The 18,637-nt window shown below is 40.9% G+C and overlaps 1 protein-coding gene across 6 annotated transcripts in view; it reads left to right on the forward strand.

Annotated features, from left to right (window-relative positions):
- Window positions 1-18,197, forward strand: part of HERC1 (HECT and RLD domain containing E3 ubiquitin protein ligase family member 1) — a 189,991-nt gene extending 171,794 nt beyond the window's left edge. For all 6 annotated transcript variants that reach the window (XM_081288631.1, XM_081288634.1, XM_081288635.1 and 3 more), the window contains exons 68-78: window positions 940-1,042; window positions 2,751-2,920; window positions 4,580-4,718; window positions 6,703-6,872; window positions 7,848-8,017; window positions 8,297-8,462; window positions 9,267-9,343; window positions 10,311-10,563; window positions 11,292-11,444; window positions 14,555-14,860; window positions 17,542-18,197. In XM_081288631.1, coding sequence (XP_081144757.1) covers window positions 940-1,042; window positions 2,751-2,920; window positions 4,580-4,718; window positions 6,703-6,872; window positions 7,848-8,017; window positions 8,297-8,462; window positions 9,267-9,343; window positions 10,311-10,563; window positions 11,292-11,444; window positions 14,555-14,860; window positions 17,542-17,727 — 1,893 coding nt within the window. In that variant the 3' untranslated portion in view covers window positions 17,728-18,197. The remainder of the gene's footprint in view (window positions 1-939; window positions 1,043-2,750; window positions 2,921-4,579; window positions 4,719-6,702; window positions 6,873-7,847; window positions 8,018-8,296; window positions 8,463-9,266; window positions 9,344-10,310; window positions 10,564-11,291; window positions 11,445-14,554; window positions 14,861-17,541) is intronic.
- The last annotated feature ends 440 nt before the right edge of the window (window positions 18,198-18,637 follow it).

Raw genomic sequence — 18,637 nt, forward strand, 5'->3', positions numbered from 1 at the left:
ATAGACAGCCTAAACACTACAGGACTGTGTCCCATGTAGAGGAGAAATATTTAGAAACATCTCCAGGGTCTCTTTTGGAGGGAACCTCGGACAGTCTTTATAATCCTCTGCTTACAGTTGCTATTTAGCTTATCATTACCCCTGAATTAAACAGGTGTGCATTTCCTTTTAAAACACAGTATAAAGGAAATTTGAGTATATAAAGAAATACATTAGAAACTGTTATTCACATCTTAGAATGTTCCGCTCTGCAGAAGACTTCCCTTGCAGTTCTTTTATGTAGATTTTCTTGACACATTTGTGAAGTATGCATACTCAGTTTACTTCAGCTTCACACTCAACATAATCTACAGTCTGTGACATCATGATAGCTAGACTAGTGAATATTCAACTAGGGATGTAGAGAAAAAGGATGCCTTTGCTAGAAGACATAGAAAGCAGCTGTTGTTACCTCTGACAGCTTAAAAAGTTTAACAGGGAGCAGCCCATGGCCTAAGTGGTCTTGCGTGGTTTTTAAAAGCTCATGGTGTTCCCTTTGTTCTCTGATGCCCAGAGGAATGTTTCCATTTCACATGTGCCCTTGCATACTCTTTCCCCAAAATTTATTTAGTTCACAGAGCAGTAGGATAAAAATATTTTAGGAGTGTGGATTTGGGTGAAACAGGGAGGTGATACTTAGTAATTTTATTAGAAGATAGTCTTTGACTTTATACAAATTCAAGAGCCGCCCCCCTGCCTGCGCCTCCTCCCTCTGCTTTTTTGGGGCACCCAGGATTTAACTCAGGGTCTCACTGAGTTGCTTAGCACATCACCTCTGCTGAGGCTGGCTTTAAACTTGCATTTCTCCTGTCCCAGCCTCCCAAGCTGCTGAGATTACAGGCGTGCGCCACTGCAACCAGCTCCCCTTCTTAAAATATGTGCCTTACACTTATTTTGCAGAAAGTTGATGTCCTCTGTGGAATTGGAATTAAAAAGGTTGCTTGTGGAACTCAGTTTTCTGTTGCTTTGACCAAGGATGGTCATGTGTATACCTTTGGTCAAGGTAAGGTGTTTTTCAGCTTATATTGCTTGTTTTGTGTATACACATATTATAGAGACATTTGCCTTCTCCTTGTATAGAAGGTGATCTGAATGTTGAATACACACTGTGACCCTCATTCACTTGCTACTTTCTGCTCCTGTTTAACTTTTTTTAAAGGACAGTCTATCCAAAGAGCTATTCTGACCACTATCTTTCACTATATCCCTTTTCTACTGTAAAGTGATGAGCATAAGCCAAAATGGTACTTTCGCTATTGGAATAAATATACACTTAAAAAATATCAGTTTCTTTCTTCCCTCTTCACAAGAAGATAAGGTAGGATCAAGTTCTAATGTCTAATCTTGCATTAAAGCTTCTCATGCCAGAGCCTTCACTCTTGCTAGAAGTGTCCCTTCCCAGGTCTCTCCTTTCCTCTTTTCTAACACCTTTGCCATGCTGACACAAATAGTGCCTAGACCACCAGTGCTCTTCCCTCACTCCTCATCCCTTCCAGGGATTGGGGCTGCAGATCTTAGGTAGTGAAGAATTCGTAGACACTCAGGCTTCACAACTGAAGAATTCGTAGACACTCAGATTCACAACTCAAGCTTTCCAAGTGGGATTCCTTGGCAACTGGTTCACTTTCTTAAGTGAGATCTGTTGCTAACTTGTTGTGACTGAGGGGTTTGGTAGGCAGCTGTGAGAGAGGAATAAGTACACCATGACTGAAAGTTTTTGGTGTTGAGAGAACACTGATTCCACTGACTTGAGAAATAAATTGGTTTGTGGGGAAAGGGAGGTAAGGAGGTAAGTTTTAGTCATGTTGAATGGGGGCCTTCTGTCCTAGATACATGTATGCAAATATCTAGCAGGTAATTAAATCTAGAAGTCCAGAAAGATTAGTTATAGAGGTGTAGGTTGAGAACATAATTAAATAATGGTAGTTGTTAAAGCCTTCTTAGTAGGATCTAAGAAATCCAAGGAGACAGTGTAGACTGGGGGAAAATAGTAAAATTGTGAGGCATGTGAGCACAGAATGAGGACTCGGGGAAGTTGGATTTGAAAGGAGTAGTAAGAGAGGTAGCTGGTGAGCCAGGGTAGTGTGGACTCTCTGAGGGGCAGAAGAAGCTCAGGCTATTTTCAGAAGGTTATATGGAGTTCCCATAGGCTGGACCCTGAGAAGCGGTCTCTGTGTTTGGCAATGAGGATCCAACTCATGGCTTTGAGAGTACGGTTTCAGAGCACCATGGAGAGTGGAAGTTAGGCTGCCAGAGGCGGTCATGCCAAATGAGCCTAGAGGACACTGAGCAGCAGAGATTGGCCACTTGTTAGAAATTAGGCAAAGTGAAGAGAGAAGTTGGATGGAAATGTAAGAAAAAGACAGATTGAATGACATCTTTTTTAAAAAGGAAGAAACTTGAAGGCATTTTTTTAACTATGTGCCAGTCCATTCAAACATGAGGATACTAAAGAACCTCTTGGTTTGAAATAAGCTACTGATTTAGATTTAATTTTTTATTTTTATTAATAAGGGGTCTATAGAATTTTATAAAGAAATAGCTTCAAACGTTTTATTTGCTTAGAATCTGGTGTATTTTGTCAGAATAGCAGCTTTTGCCCTAATGAGTTATATATTATTGCTGTTCCATCATAAGAAGTTAAATGACTGACTAGAAAATGGAAAAGGACTTTGATGTGTCATCCATAACACTTCCTCTTATTTTTTCAGATCGCTTGATAGGCTTGCCTGAGGGACGTGCCCGCAATCATAATCGGCCACAGCAAATCCCTGTCCTGGCTGGAGTAGTGATTGAAGATGTGGCAGTTGGAGCTGAACACACACTTGCTTTGGCATCAACTGGAGATGTATATGCCTGGGGGAGTAATTCAGAAGGGCAGGTAAATATCTTGCTTGCTGCTATCTCTATTCTAGAAATCTGACAACATTCTTCATTTGGGAAAGGGATATGATAAGAAATTCAGAGTAATTACTACAATGCTCCAGGCACATCCCTTTGTCATAGGACTGATCATTTTGTGTCTAGTTATGCATCTCTCTCTCTCTCTCTCTCTCTCTCTCTTGATTGCAGCAAATGAAGTATTATACCATTGTTTTAAAAACAACAACAGGTTAGGTGTGGTGGCCAGCTTCAGCAACTTAGTGAGACCCTTTCTCAAAATAAAAAATATAAATGACTGGGAATGTAACTCAGTGGTAAAGAGCCCCTGGGTTCAATTTCTAGTATAAACAGACAAATAGATAGACAGACACACGTGTTAACAGCAGCCAGGTCTATAATTCCAGTAAATCAGGAGACTGAAGCAGGAGGATCACAAGTTTGAGGACAGCTTGAGCAGCTTAGGGAGACCCCATCTCATAAATACAAAAGGACTGGGGGTATAACTCAGTGGTCGGGTATCTCTGGTTTCCATCTTCAGTACTGCAGAAAACAACAACAAATATCTGGCAGGATAGCAGAGTTAGTGGAGTGATTAATGGTATTAATTGAGCACACACATGTATGTGTGTCTGCACACACTGATAAGTGCCTGGCACATAATATGTAGCACTGTATAAATATTTGCTATCATCATCATTGCTACAGTAATACATGAGATTAGGTCCAGGTCCTGGGAACATGAGTTGATCCCCAAAAAGGAAAGAATGAGACAATAATAATTTTATGTTTTATAATGTGACAGTATATAAAGTATGGGAGGATGTCTTATCATCCTCATTATTCACGAGTGTAAACTGAATCTCTGAGAGATTGAGAAAAGACTCAAAGTTAATGTGTTCAGCTCCACTTCCTTCTATAGGTGGAGCAGAAAGAAACCTAGGTAGGAGATGTTTAAGATGCTTGCTACATCATTGGCTTTCAGCCCCACGTGCAGGACCACCTCTTCTCTCTCCATAGATCCTCTCTGGATTTCATTCCCCTTAGAACCAAGAACCTAAAGTTCAAGGTCTAGTATTATTCATAGTAGCCTCCATTTGGCCCTTCTGGTCTCCTTATCTCTGCATTAGCAGGTGAGAAAGCTGCTCATCATTGATTACAAGTTGTCTTAATGAGGAGAGAGCTAATGTTGAAGACACCTTTGGGAATTCCCTAGCCAGGCCTCCATGTGATCCTCCATACTCGTATTGAGTGGCTTAGCTACTATAACACTGGTGCTCTCATTAGGTCCTAAGAACAGATATCTGGAGATCCATGTATTTTGTATATGTTTATTGTTACACAGACATCAATGTGTTTTAAGTAAAAGCTATACAAATCATTCTTCTACACATTCCCTTTCCAGAAATGGAATCCATGAATGTATTCAGTCCTTATGACTAATCTACAAGGTTTGGAATGGCCTACTTGCAGCTTAGTTTTTAGGAAACATTTTGTGCTATGAGAAATGTTATGATAGAGAAAAATCAGAATTTATTTTATTAATGTTGGTGCTTGGTGTGATATTAGCAAATTTCATCATTTAGCAAATTTCATCATCTTAATTTCTTAATCTTCCTCTTTCTAATTGAATCTCTGTATATTTATTATTTACTCTCAGCTTGGCCTCGGCCATACCAACCACGTTCGAGAACCAACTCTGGTAACAGTTCTGCAAGGGAAAAACATTCGGCAGATCTCAGCTGGCCGTTGCCACAGTGCTGCATGGACAGCACCACCTGTCCCACCAAGAGCACCAGGTGAGGGACATAATGGCCATGCTTCTGCAGCTGCTCTTTCAGCAATACCCCCGTTGCTGTGTTTATTTGCCAGTCCCAGGCTAAATCCGGCATCTGTCTGCCACCATTAAGCAAGCCTTCTCCCTTACAACTAGAGCATTTTTTTGTGCTACCAGAACCATAAATACTTCACAGCTGGCCTTTCTCTTGCTGATTTCAGTATGAAGCTGTTCTTTTCTATAGCTCCAAAAGAAAACATCACTTAGGCAAACAAAAATTTCTGATTTTAGAGAGGCAACTGAGAATTTTTTTTTTACATATAAAAACGTGACAAATAGCTTCCTAAGGCTCACCTTTAGAAATAAAGATTAAAAACCCAATTAACCATTTGAAACATGATGGCCCAGCAAATCCAGTTGCTGTCATTTTACTCCATTGTGTAGCAGGACTGGTGGGCATGTTTTAAGTTTTTGTTTTGTTGTTTGTTTTATTTTATTATAAAATCCTTACAGATCTACAAAAAGTCTTTAAAATATAAAGTGTATTTGTGTGCTTAACAACCAACTATGGGGGCTGAGGTTGTAGTTCAGTAGTAGAGTGCTTGCAGCATGTGTGAGGCACTGAGTTTGATTCTCAGCACTTCATGTAAATAAATAAATAAAAATAAAGGTCCATTGACAATCAAAAAAACAGCCAACTGTGGGCACTTTCTGGTTAGATCCATTCTTTCATCCCGCATAAATGAGTCATTACCTTAATTGTACTTTATCTTTCTTACACATGTCTTCATATTTGGGTTGTTTCTTATTCAGGCCCCCAGGCTTTTTGTTTCTACTATCCTTTGGTGTCTATGGCACTAGAATTTCATAAGCAACTTTGTGCCTAAGAGCATAAAACTCTCTTCTCTTTTTGCTAATCTCTCTACCTCTTGGCCACAGGTCCTTGGGGAAGACTTCTCATAGAGATTGTTCTCTCTTAAATACCCTAAGATCAAGGTGGGGCTGACTGCAAAGTAGATTATAAACAAGTAGGAGATGGTTTCTAGTTAACAGAATCCAGAGTGATCAGTGCTGCCTTGCACTGACCAGTCCTCAGAAACTTTCAGCTTCCAGAGGATTTACTTCCCTTTCAGGTCAGGGGCCACATTGCAAGGTCTAAGTCCTGGCTCCAGCACACATGATCTGAGTAATCTTGAGCCTATTTCTTATCTGTAATATAGCGCCTATTGCAAAGAGCTATTGGAGTAAATGAACCAATTCATGTAAAGATGAGAGAATAGTGCCAGGTACATAGAAAGTATCCAAGAAATGTTAGCCTTTATTAAGAGGAGTAATAATACCTCTGGGGATCAAGCTGTACAAATCTTAATGTACAGGAAACTCAAGTAAGTTGAGTATCTTGTTTTTAGTCCTTTATGTGCATTCATAAGGGGGTAGGTGAGGATGCAGTCCTATAATTTCCTTTGTGTAATGAAAAACCTTCATGAATCATGTAGCCTTTTATTCTGTCAAGGGCATTTTCTCTGAGATCCCAAGGGAGTGTGAGAGGTGGACATAGCTGTGCCACCTTGCCCATTTCCTTTTTCCAGTACTGCCTACCTGGTCTTCATCTGTATCCTTCATTATTATGAAGATGACAATCATTGAACAAGAAAGGAAGAATTTGACTTCCTCCTGCCCTCCTTCTTTCCTACCTTTAGAACTAAGTTCCATTATTCATTCGGAACCTAAATTTCAGAAGATCAGGTTTCCATAATAATAAGATTTTTAAAGTTTTAAAAACCAACATAAGTGGATCAAAAAAATTAAGGTGAATTAATGAATAGAGGAATAGATACATAGATGAAAAAGCAAATATAGCAAAATACTAATTATAGAATTTAGGTAGTGAAAATGGTTATCCATTGCATAATTATCTCAAGTTCTCTGTGCATTTGAAAATTTTCAAAATACTGAAAATAAAAGCAATGCATTTTCCTTTATGTGCTTGTTTGCTCTCCGGGCAGGTGTGTCAGTACCTCTGCAGCTGGGCCTTCCTGATGCAGTGCCCCCGCAATATGGGGCCCTGAGAGAGGTGAGCATCCACACTGTGCGGGCCAGGCTCCGGCTGCTTTACCACTTCTCGGACCTCATGTACTCATCCTGGAGGCTACTGAATCTCAGCCCTAACAACCAGGTAACATGCTAGATGGGAAAGCAATGCCCATGATGGGCTTGGCAGAACCTTTCTTTTGGCCTTTGGAAATTATGACATGGCTAATACTTCCTTTACTCTTTAATCCAAAAGAAGCAGAAAAGACAACAATTCTAGTCCCATTTTGTGGCTGGTTTATTAGGAATAGTTTATTAAGAATAGTCCAGATATTGGTGGTTGTGCTGCTAGACACAAAGTGGCTTTCCCTCTGTGTTTGGTTTGTCCACAACTTGAGGAAGTATGAATGATTAAGCATGTCATATATTTTCTACAAAGTCAAGTGGATAACTTAAGTGCACAAAGCTATTGGGCCATGGTCAAAGTTGTATAAAATGAAATCTAAGAAGTTTAGCAGACTTCTTTCTTTCCTTATGAATGAGCATTCTGGTCCTGTGGAGGGAAAGTGGGGGAAATAGAGTAAATTTGGCTGATTTGTCTGTTCACTAATTTAGAAAGAAAGGAAAGAAAGCTGACTTTATTTAATATATAGGCATGTCTGCCAAAATGTGTATCAGTTTGTAAAACTATTAGTCAGAAACCTTTGGGTGACCAGTGTTAGAGCACATATGAGAGGTTTGACAGATCACTGTTAAAAGTAATCAGCCAATCAACAGAATACTGTATAGCACTAAACGGACTGTTTGTATATAGGTTGTATATAGGTAGAGAAATGTTAAGTGAGAAAAGTAAACACGTATGGAACTGGGAAGAAATAGTGGCAGTGGGGTTATTTGGAAGGATTATGTATGATTTACACATTTATTTGTGTGCTATTCTGTAGTTTCTAAGTTTTTTTAAAAATGCTAATCATAATATTTTATCAGAAAAAATGTTTGAAAAGGCACTTACAGTTACTAATACCCAGGTTTATGTTTTTAAACTGCATTTCAAAAAGAATTTATGTTCTAAAAATGAGAAATAAGACATCATTTCTGATTACCTTATTTTTTGTTACAGAATAGCACATCTCATTATAATGCTGGAACTTGGGGCATTGTACAGGGACAGCTGCGGCCTTTGTTAGCTCCAAGAGTCTACACTCTTCCAATGGTGCGCTCCATAGGAAAAACCATGGTTCAAGGCAAAAACTATGGACCGCAAATTACTGTGAAGAGAATATCAACCAGGTTGGCATATGTGTGTGTAATTCACTAACTAGTTGGAATTTTTTTAGATAAATGTTACTACTAACTCATCTCTGTGAGGCTTAGTTTCCTCACTTATAAAGGGTAGTAGTAATATGTTAGTTCCTGAGGGGGGTCACAATGGACACAGCACAGTTTGGGGCTGCTGTCAAGCATACATGTTCATAGACTGATGGGCAGATACCATCAGGGATCTTTGTGATGATCTGGGGAAGTTGGGGAGTCATATTTCATTCCCTTCTGCCTTTTTTTTTAAAAAAGAGGACGGAAATGTAAGCCCATCTTCGTTCAAATAGCAAGACAAGTGGTTAAGCTGAATGCTTCAGACCTCCGTTTGCCCTCCCGAGCATGGAAGGTTAAGCTGGTCGGAGAAGGGGCTGATGATGCTGGAGGAGTGTTTGATGACACCATCACAGAGATGTGCCAGGTGTGTCCATGCAGTGTCCCTGCCAAGTTGCCCACTCCGTTAGTGGTTCTCTTACTGTTTCCAGTGATCACTCTGTCAAGCATGTTTTTATAAATGTAGCAAGAATGCATTTGTGAGCCTCATATAAAGTTATACTGTTAGTGCTGGACAGATATATTAAGCAAGGATTTGGGAAATGCTTCTTGAAGATACCTTACTGCAATAAGTGTTAATGCTTCACCATCTACCAATGACTCACCATCTGTTATGCTATAATATTGGCAGAGGAAACAACAATGACTCATAAGTACCTTTGTATAACAAACAAATCTGGGACCACCCATGTGCTTTCTGATTTATTCTGGTGCTTTTAGAGCAAAGTAGAATTGCCAGGATCCAGGGGAATTAGAAAAATAGGTGTTAAGTGTTTAAGCCAGTTCCCATTTTAGGAGCCACACTGGCAGCTTTTCTTCTAGATCAGCTTTGTCTAATATTGGGATTTTTCTGATAAATCCTATGACTAGAATAAAACTTGGGTATCATTTATTGAGTCTATTTGAAATTTTTAGCACATTGTGCTCACAGACACTAGATGGACTTTCTCATCCTAGTTCTTGAAACTGAGAGAGATTTTCCACATGGAAGATTTTCTAATTTTATTTAAAACGAAAACCAGAAAATTAAGTATAGAGATGGCTGACTGTCACATAGCATTATAAATTCCTCAAAATATTCTTTTTTTCAGGATGATCTTGAATATAATTCATGTTCTCTTGATGCATTTGATTATTATTTCTTAACAAAATATTTTTCTTTCCTCTATAGGAACTTGAAACTGGGATAGTTGACCTTCTTATACCATCTCCTAATGCCACCGCAGAAGTGGGTTATAATAGGGATAGGTAAGGCGGTCAGCAAGTATTTATTGAATGTCAAAAATAACAACAATGGCTCACATTTATTGAGAGCTTCCTATGTACCTGGCACTGTTCTAAGTGCTTCACATGTATTATCCCATTGAATCATTATAACCCTAAAGACTAGATACTTTCATTATCCCCTCATCAGATAAGGAGACAGACATTTCACCATGACTTGGTATTTAATTATGGGACCAACTCAATGGTAATACAGAGGAGAAAGGTAATTTAGATTTGATTATAAAACCTGACTTATTTTATGTTTCTGAAGGCTTACATGATTTCCCTTTATTGAATTTTTTGCAGTCATCAAAAAGCTTTATTATACTATCAAGTCACAGAGCTTAGTATTTTGCAATTGCAGTCTATCCTTATGAATGCAAAATTTAAAATTTTGAATCCTACTTCATTGACTTGTAAATAATAAGTGAAATGATTATAGGAAGTAGGGCATTCTGGAGCAGGTAGGCCAAGGATTACAAGGCTATTTACTTTACCCTTTTATAGTTGTTCTAAAAATAACTAAAAATATGGTCCCCATGCTGTCTACAACAGTAGCCTTTTTTCATGTGTTTCTGTTGAGTACTCAAAAGTGGTTAGACTTGCTAAAAAGAACTGAATCTTAAATTTCATTTACTAATTTGTTATTTCTTTTTATTTTTATTAGTGCATTAGAATTACACATAATAATGGAATTCATCATTACATATTTGTACCTGCACATAATAATATAATTTGGTCAGTTTCATTCCCCAGGACCTTCCCTTTCCCTTTTCTCCTCCTCTTCTTCTGTTCTCCTGATCTCCCTTCTATGTTTATGATATTTAGTGAATTTAAATAGTCACATGTAGTTAATGACTACTATATTCAACAACATAGATCTAATCTAATGTTGGAGCTGCTGTTTGAAATTTCTGTTGGAATTTTAAATTTTTCCTCTCTTCTTTAGGTTCCTATTTAACCCTTCTGCTTGTCTCGATGAACACTTAATGCAGTTTAAGTTCTTGGGAATTTTAATGGGAGTTGCTATTCGTACAAAGAAACCTCTGGACCTCCACTTGGCCCCTCTGGTGTGGAAGCAGCTGTGCTGTGTCCCGCTCACCCTGGAGGACCTGGAGGAGGTGGATCTGCTCTACGTGCAGACCCTCAACAGCATTCTTCACATTGAAGACAGTGGCATTACTGAGGAAAGTTTCCATGAGGTGAATACTGGCCTGTCATGTTTCTGCTGGTGTTAACTTACTATATACACAGACTAGTGTTTTCTGTGTAGAACCAAGTATAGTCCTCCTCTTGATGTCAGGCTGGCCCCATGGCTGCTCTTAGCAGCTCAACCCCAGCAGTCTCAATAGCTGCTAAGAGTAGAGTTGGCTCCAGCCCCCAGCTTCTGCTCCTTCCACTTTAATGTATTTTTTGTCTATGAGAGTAGAGAACCAAGGGGACCAAGGTGGAGAGAGAGGCCTGGTTGATCAGGTCCAACACACCTGGTTTGAGGCAGAGAGATTTGACTTTATTTTAACTATAGCCAGATGAGTCATCACATTCTTGCTGATTAAGTAGCCTGATCAGTCAGACCTATCTTGTTTGCTTTGTTATTATCCTTAAAAATCTTGACTATTACTGTTGTGCAATATATATCTGTGACATACTTTTTTTTTTTTTTTTTTGGTACTGGGGATTGAACTAAGGGGCATTTGACCACTGAGCCACATCCCCAGCCCTATTTTGTATTTTATTTAGAGACAGGGTCTCACTGAGTTGCTTAGCACCTCACTTTTGCTGATGCTGGCTTTGAACTTGCAATCCTACTGCCTCAGCTTCCTGAGCTTCTGGTATTACGGGCATGTGCCACCACGCCTGGCACTTGTGACATACTTTTTGTTGACATATTTGCCAAGTAATAAAATTATTTTTATTTTTCTATTTTTAGATGATTCCTCTTGATTCTTTTGTTGGCCAGAGTGCTGATGGCAAAATGGTTCCTATAATCCCTGGTGGAAATAGTATCCCACTCACATTTTCCAATAGGAAGGAGTATGTGGAGAGGGCCATTGAATATAGACTTCATGAGATGGACCGGCAGGTGAGCTGAAATCTTGCAGGAGGAGCATATGAATGCTTGGGTTTATCTTTGAATGAGAGCTGATGGGTCACTACCATATTGGGGCATATGTATTTACTGCTTTGATGTATTTGTACCTGTGTTTCAGACCATATTCAGAGAATTCTCAGGCCCAATCTGTGGGTCTCCTATCTCCTTACTGAAGGCCTTCAATCAGCTCTGAATTGGTCATTGGTTGGAGTGAGGCCAAGCTTTTAAAACCCTGTCATTCAAACCTTGTCTTTTCACTCTTCCTCAGTTTAGTGTATCTACATATCCACTGCTTCCCACCCCAGCCCCTGTGCCCCCAATTCTGGCTGGATCAGTCAACCCCTAAACACTAGTCTTACAATCCCATAGCATGCCTCTTTCCCTCTTCTCTGCAATCCTTTATGCCCCAGCTAGGAATTTATTTCCTCCAAGATTTGCTTTCCTCTAGGTCCCTAATCTGTAAGACTTTTTTCTGTACTTTGAAATCTCTTAAGATATACCACATACTTCTACGTGATGGTCTAAGAACTAAACCATAGAGTTTAGGTCTTATTTCTTTATTTTTTTATTTAAGACTTTGAATGAAGAATGTGTTTTATATTTCATTTGTCTTTTTTCTGTTCCTATACATAAGTAAGCATTTAATAAATGATGGGAGTATGAAAGAGTAACCATAGAAATGAATACTGTGCCCAAGAATGGTTTTTTTGGTAACATAATCATTAATAACCATTTCAGTAATACTTATTTTCAGAATATATTGGGGTCTTCATGAGAACTGGACCCAAGCTCTGTGGCCGTCAAGGTTTAGTAATTTGAAGTATACATATTCCATACCCTTTAACCTGGCTGCTGCTTTGACTTTGGCTTTGGGCCAAGTCCAGTCAGAAAAGTATTTCTCTTAGCTTACTGAAGGTGGATTCTGTCAGTGATGCTGTTTACATAGCTAGGACTTAGGTTTTATCTTTGGTTTGTGAATTTTTTAATCTTCAGAGAATAACTCACTAAAAATATATTGATTACCTCCACACCAGGCATGGTGCCAGACACCCTTTTTGTGTGTGTGTAGTTTTTCCCATGGTTACTCTGTGAACTAAGAATTACTATTGCTGTTTCACAAAAGAAAGGACAAATCAGAAAAGAGGTGGTGGGCCCATAGCAGAGCTGGGATCCCGAGCCAGGCTTCACTCTAGTTGTCTAGGTTCTTCCACTAGCCCTTCCTCTGAGGGTCAGATTGATGTTCCACTTCCTTTCAGCCATGTTCTGCCATGCCCTGGCCTTTTCCTTCTCTTTTTCTCAGTAATAAGGCCTTTTCCACTTCATCTCTTGGAACTGAATGTCTTCCCATAATTGTCCCCAGTTATCCCCCTGCCACCTCCAGGCAACCAGCCCCATCTCTTAGTATTATTTTTTCCAGTTTTTATTTTGTATGGTACCAGGCATGACTGCTTGGTTTGACATGCTTTGGCTTAGGATATTTCTTGTAGATGGCCACCACTGCCAATCCCTGTTCCTCAGTCCTGGGCACAACAATCCCAGTACCATTATAACCCTAGGGCCTTCCCCAACATGTGGTTCCTATTCACATTCTTAGAAGTTTTGTTGTTTATTGGTGGTGATTTTCAGTTGGAAAAGAGAAGAGTATATGAAACAGACCCTGAACTATAAAGAGTTGTGTTTAGGGTACACACTACTGTACAACCTTAAAGGAGACATTTTTCTAAGCAGACATTTGGGGCAGACCCTGGCAACTTCTTCCTTGGCCTTGCCTAGCCAGACCATGCTCAGCACTGTGCTGAGAGAACCAAAATGGTATGATTACATAAACATTAGTATGAGCCACAAGGCTTCCATGTAGTTTAAACCTTCATTAGAGTCATGTTGGTAACAGTATTGTCTCACTTTTTACATGACAAGATTAAAATGATAGAGTTAGCAAGTAGTAGATCTGGGATTTAGAATTCAAGGTTCCCAACTAAATTCTTTGTCTTTATCAACTTCCTATATTTATTTTATTCTTTGTGCTTTTCTTCTTAACAGTGAGCACAAATAATTTTTATAAGAAGTATATAACTATTTTTTTTTCCTTTTGGTAGTGTAAGGGATTGAACCTGGGAACATTCTACCACTGAGCTACATCCATACCCCTTTTCTTTTTTCTTTCTTTCTTGGTACCAGGGGTGCTTAACCACTGAGCCACATCCCAGCCCTCTTTTGTATTTTATTTAGAAACAAGGCCTTGCTGAGGCTGGCTTTGAACTTATGATCCTCCTGCCTCTGCCACCTGAGTTGCTGGGATTACAGGTGTGCCCTGCACCTTCATTTTGCTTTGAGATAGGGTCTCAATAAGTTGCCAAGGCTGGCCTTGAGCTTGTGATTCTCCTGCCTCAACCTGCTGAGTTACTGGGAATACAGTCATGTACCACCACACCTAGATAGGATATAAGTATTTTCAAAAGAACAATACAGCTGGGTGAAGTGGGGGACAACTATAATCCCAATGACTCAGGAGGCTAAGGTAAAAGGATGACAAGTTGGAGGCCAGTCTGGACAATGTAGCAAGACCATGTCTCCAAATAAAATGAAAAAAGACTTGGGATATAGCTCAGTGATAGAGTGCTTGCTTAGCATGCATGAGTCCCTGGGTTTGATCCCTAGTAGCACACACAAAAACACACGCACACACACACAAAGGTTTATATATATATATATATATATATATATGTGTGTGTGTATTTGTATGATGTATATATTACAAATTAGCGTACAGCTACATGAGTCTTTTAAGAGCTTCTTTTGTTGATGAAATTCAACGCCCACACATAGCACAGTTTAACACCATACAGCCATGTGTGACCAGGAATATGAGTAAGTGGCTATTGGGAGTATGCTGGGTTTTGTGGGGAGAAGGAGGCAGGTTCCTAAGAAGAAGTATAGAGTCCCAGAGCAGGGCAGGCTCTAACAAGGGTGGTCCTGTTCACAGGCCTCAGGGTCTAGGGGGCAGATGAACAGGCAGCAGTGCCCAGCCCAGTTGGGTCACCGTGGGCACATGTCTTCTCACACATACACATGTTAAAATGAACACCCTCTCTCGGGAGCAGGTGGCTGCAGTCCGAGAAGGGATGTCCTGGATTGTCCCCGTGCCACTGCTGTCCCTTCTCACAGCGAAGCAGCTGGAACAGATGGTGTGCGGGATGCCCGAGATCTCTGTTGAGGTCTTGAAGAAGGTGGTGCGGTACCGTGAGGTGGATGAGCAGCACCAGCTGGTGCAGTGGTTCTGGCACACGCTGGAGGAGTTCTCCAACGAGGAGCGGGTGCTCTTCATGCGGTTCGTGTCTGGACGCTCTCGACTTCCAGCCAACACTGCTGACATTTCTCAGAGGTTTCAAATCATGAAGGTTGATAGGGTAAGTGAGCTAGTTTTCTTTCCTTTGTAATGTCTGTCTGCATTTCTTGCTTTTTGCTTGCATGTTTGGAAAACCAACAGGCCTGCTGATTTAGGCTTTAATCTTTGTGAAATCTAGATTTTTAAAATATCAAGCAGTAAAACTTGTTCAGTAACATCACTTAGCTTTTGTGGAAAAGTTCTAAATTGACAGAACTAATAGAAAGCATACTGCAAGCAACAACCTTCCTGAATCTTCCAGCATCTTTCCAAGTTAAATCTAAACTTGGCAGAAGGATTATCGTGTTGCCTCTGTGTCTTATTCTCTATGCTTTTTCATTGTGGAACTTGTATGCCTGGTGTGTGTATGCCACAGTAGGGACCCAAAGATACCAGGAACAGCACTAACATGCTCTGCACTTCCTGGTATGGTGTGCATTGTGGGGCAAGTGGTGCTGCTTCTCTGGGGCCTAATGAAGTGCCCCACCCACAGAGCCCCAACACAGCTGCACTTTTGATGGTGGCTTACTTAGCATAAAAGGGCTTTGAGTCTGAAGTGCATGCTGCTGTCAGAATCATCTTTCTCAAGCATCCATTTGACCACACCACTCTCCTTTCAGACCTATCAGGGGCCTCTGCATTGACTAGAGAATATATGCCAGCAGCCTTAGCTGCCTTAAACACCTCCACAGTCTGGGGTCTTTTCCCCACCTTCTAGAGTCACCTCTTTACACTTACTGTGTTCTGGCCATAAATGGGTTGCTTTTCCTTTCTCCCCAGAAGACTATGCTGTTTTTAAACTTTTGTGGTTTTGTGTTGACTCCTTAGTAAGTTCTCCTTCACACTGCTTTTCATGTATGCTTGGAAGCACTTATTTGTCCATTAAGTACAATGCCTGTGCTGTCTTCCCCAGGAAGCCTTCCCAGATGTTTTCATGTGCCCCTGCTCCATGTCTGAAGGCAGAACTAGTTAGAACTCCTTCTCTTGGCCTCCCGAGCATTTGGTACACCCTGTGAGCCCAGCACATATTTTACTAAACTGGGAGTGGGTGTTCCCTCTGACTCCACCACACTCTTTCCAAGCCCTCCCTATGTAGGAACGGACAGTCTCTGAGCAGGGCACATGGTATTTGATCAGAAGTGTTAAGGTAAGTGGGATCTCTTTACAGAAGGCCCTTCTTCCAGTTTCACCTTTCTGATGTTTTTCCAGCAACCGTTCATGGAAGTTGCTGTAGCCAAAGCTGTGCTTCTCCTGTTGCTTTTTGAGGCTGCAGGCCTGTACTTTGCTCCTGGACTAGGCTCACCAGAGATGCCATATGCAGGAACAGTTATGAAAAGAACCTTTCCATAAATTTTCTGCTTGACTAGCCAGAATCTATAAGTTGTGAATCTGTCTCCTTGCTTCAGTGTGGTGGAGAGGAGGAAATGGTTCCCTTCTATTCAGTCTGAAAACAACCCTTGCCTTATATCTGTCTTGCTGAGCTGTTCCTGCCACCCCAGGAGTTAATCCACCACTAATCCAAGGCCCATTTGTGGAAAGCAACAATAAGCTCTGGGGGTTGTCAGCCTCAGAAACTGACCGCTTTGGCTATTTCCTTTGTAGCTTTTAGATAATTTTTCCAGTATCACATTTAAGTAATCAGAGCCATCTGGTGGTGCTTCCCTTCCTTGCTGTTTTCAGTTTTTCTGCACTAGAGCTCTCTGTCATCACTGGCTCTGGTACATTTAGGCTCTGCCCCCACCTACCTCCCACTGCTTTGAAATGCAGCCCAACTGAGTGTGGGACTGAGAAGAGAGCTAATTTCAAAAGGAGGCGGGGCAAGAAAGAGAGGGCAGATTCTTTTTGTAAAACTTAATTTTTAAAAAAATTTATTACAGTGTCACATCATTATCAACCTTAATAGATAGTTTGCAAAATTGTTGTTTGCCAGGAGGGACAGGGAACATACATACTTGTCTCTCCAGTAATAGCCATTTTCACCTTTGTATAATTCTTCCTAGTCTTGGCCTCAGTTATACACATTTTTGAATGAGGTGTCTAGAATTTTTGTGTTCTCTGTTTTTTTTAAAAAATCTCATAATCTGTTCCAAGCACTCTTCTGGTTTGCTGTTGTCATGAGTATCATTTTAAATGACTGCATCACCATCAGTTAAGTGTATGCACTGGGCTTTAACTGCTCCTCCCTCATCTGGGCTGAGTGCTGGCATTGATGGCCAGTGAAGAATGTAGAATGCACCCTGGGAGCACAGGGAAAGAAGGAGGGGGCACTGGTGGTTCCCACAGCCAGTTATACCACACACTTGCTCCTTTCACTTCACATTTTGTGCTGAGGAATCCCTGCGGCTGGCTTCAGTTCTGCCCCCTCTCGGTGGACAGGAACGAATCTCGCTACACTCTTACTCCATGCCAGTCACTGTGCAAAGTATGTTTTCTCGAACAGTCCTGCCAGAGCTTATTGTTGCTTTCCACAAATGGGCCTTGGAGGAGGTGAGAAGAGGAAGGAAGTGTCTTCACCAAAAGCCTCCAGAGCTACAGGAAGGCAGAGCCTGTGCCTATTCTGCCTTGGCTTAGTCTCTGCCTTTCACTTGAAGTGTCCATGCAGTGATGCCTATATGCCTTTGGGGTGGTGGTAATGGGCAGCCCCCCTCCTCCTCCTGGCGTCCTGCTGCCCACAGTCATGGCTCTGGGTCTATCTCTCCACAGCCTTACGACAGTCTGCCTACCTCACAGACGTGCTTCTTCCAGCTGAGGCTGCCCCCCTACTCCAGCCAGCTGGTCATGGCTGAGCGCTTGCGCTATGCCATTAACAACTGCCGCTCGATCGACATGGACAACTACATGCTCTCAAGAAACGTGGACAACACCGAGGGCTCTGACACTGACTACTGAACGACCGTGGGTGCTGTCACCCCCTCCTTTTTCTCAATAATGCTCACTTCCAATTTGATGTTGATATACTTTTATGGTAACTAAATAGATGTTTTAGGATCATAAACCGACATTATAAACAGTGGCCACATTTAGTTACTCTAAATTTAACAAAGAAATTAGATGTTTTTATTTTTCTGTGATTATACAAAAACAAAACAAAACAAAAGCAAAGTCCTCTCAGTCAGGTTTTTCCCTCCATATTTTTGGTCACTTTTGATAGGTTTGCATGGAACCATTTTGGTGCATTTTTAGTTGGGAATGATACCTTTTTGTAAACCCACCCAGTGAACATGAAATTGTACATTGTGTATAATTGTTCATTAGAAAGGACAGTTTTACATGAATATTCACATATTTATTTTGTTTTAATTTGAATTGCCTGTGCAGGGTTCCTTATGCAGAGAAATAAAGCAGATTCAGAAATCAGAGCTTGGACTTCTTTTGTTGCTTCTGGTGGAGCTGCAGCCTATGAGTTGCCAGTAAGGTAGACATCAGCCTAGAAGGACTGAGCTTTGGTTTAGGTCACTCTCGCTTTTTGACTAATTCAGAAATATTTCTTCACATTTAGAGGGGGCTTCGCCTGGAAATGACATTGCAGAAGATTGTCATGATAGGAGGCAGGGTTCAGACACCCTCTTTGCATTTGTTCTTCTGTCATCCTAGGTCTCTCTCACTTGTTCCCTCACCCAAGGCACTTGTGTCAGCCACTGGTTCAGCCTCTTGGCACCACCCCTCCTCCTCTGAACAGTCAGCACACCTTGTGTGCAGCTCCACCAGCCAACACTACATGGTGCTGGCCCTGCCTGCGAAGAACTGGAGAAGACAGAATGAGCAAGTGATGGCATTAAAGAACAGGATAGTTTAAAAC

Source organism: Spermophilus citellus (assembly GCF_964194105.1).
Source record: "Spermophilus citellus genome assembly, chromosome: 4".
NCBI lineage: Eukaryota > Metazoa > Chordata > Mammalia > Rodentia > Sciuridae > Spermophilus > Spermophilus citellus.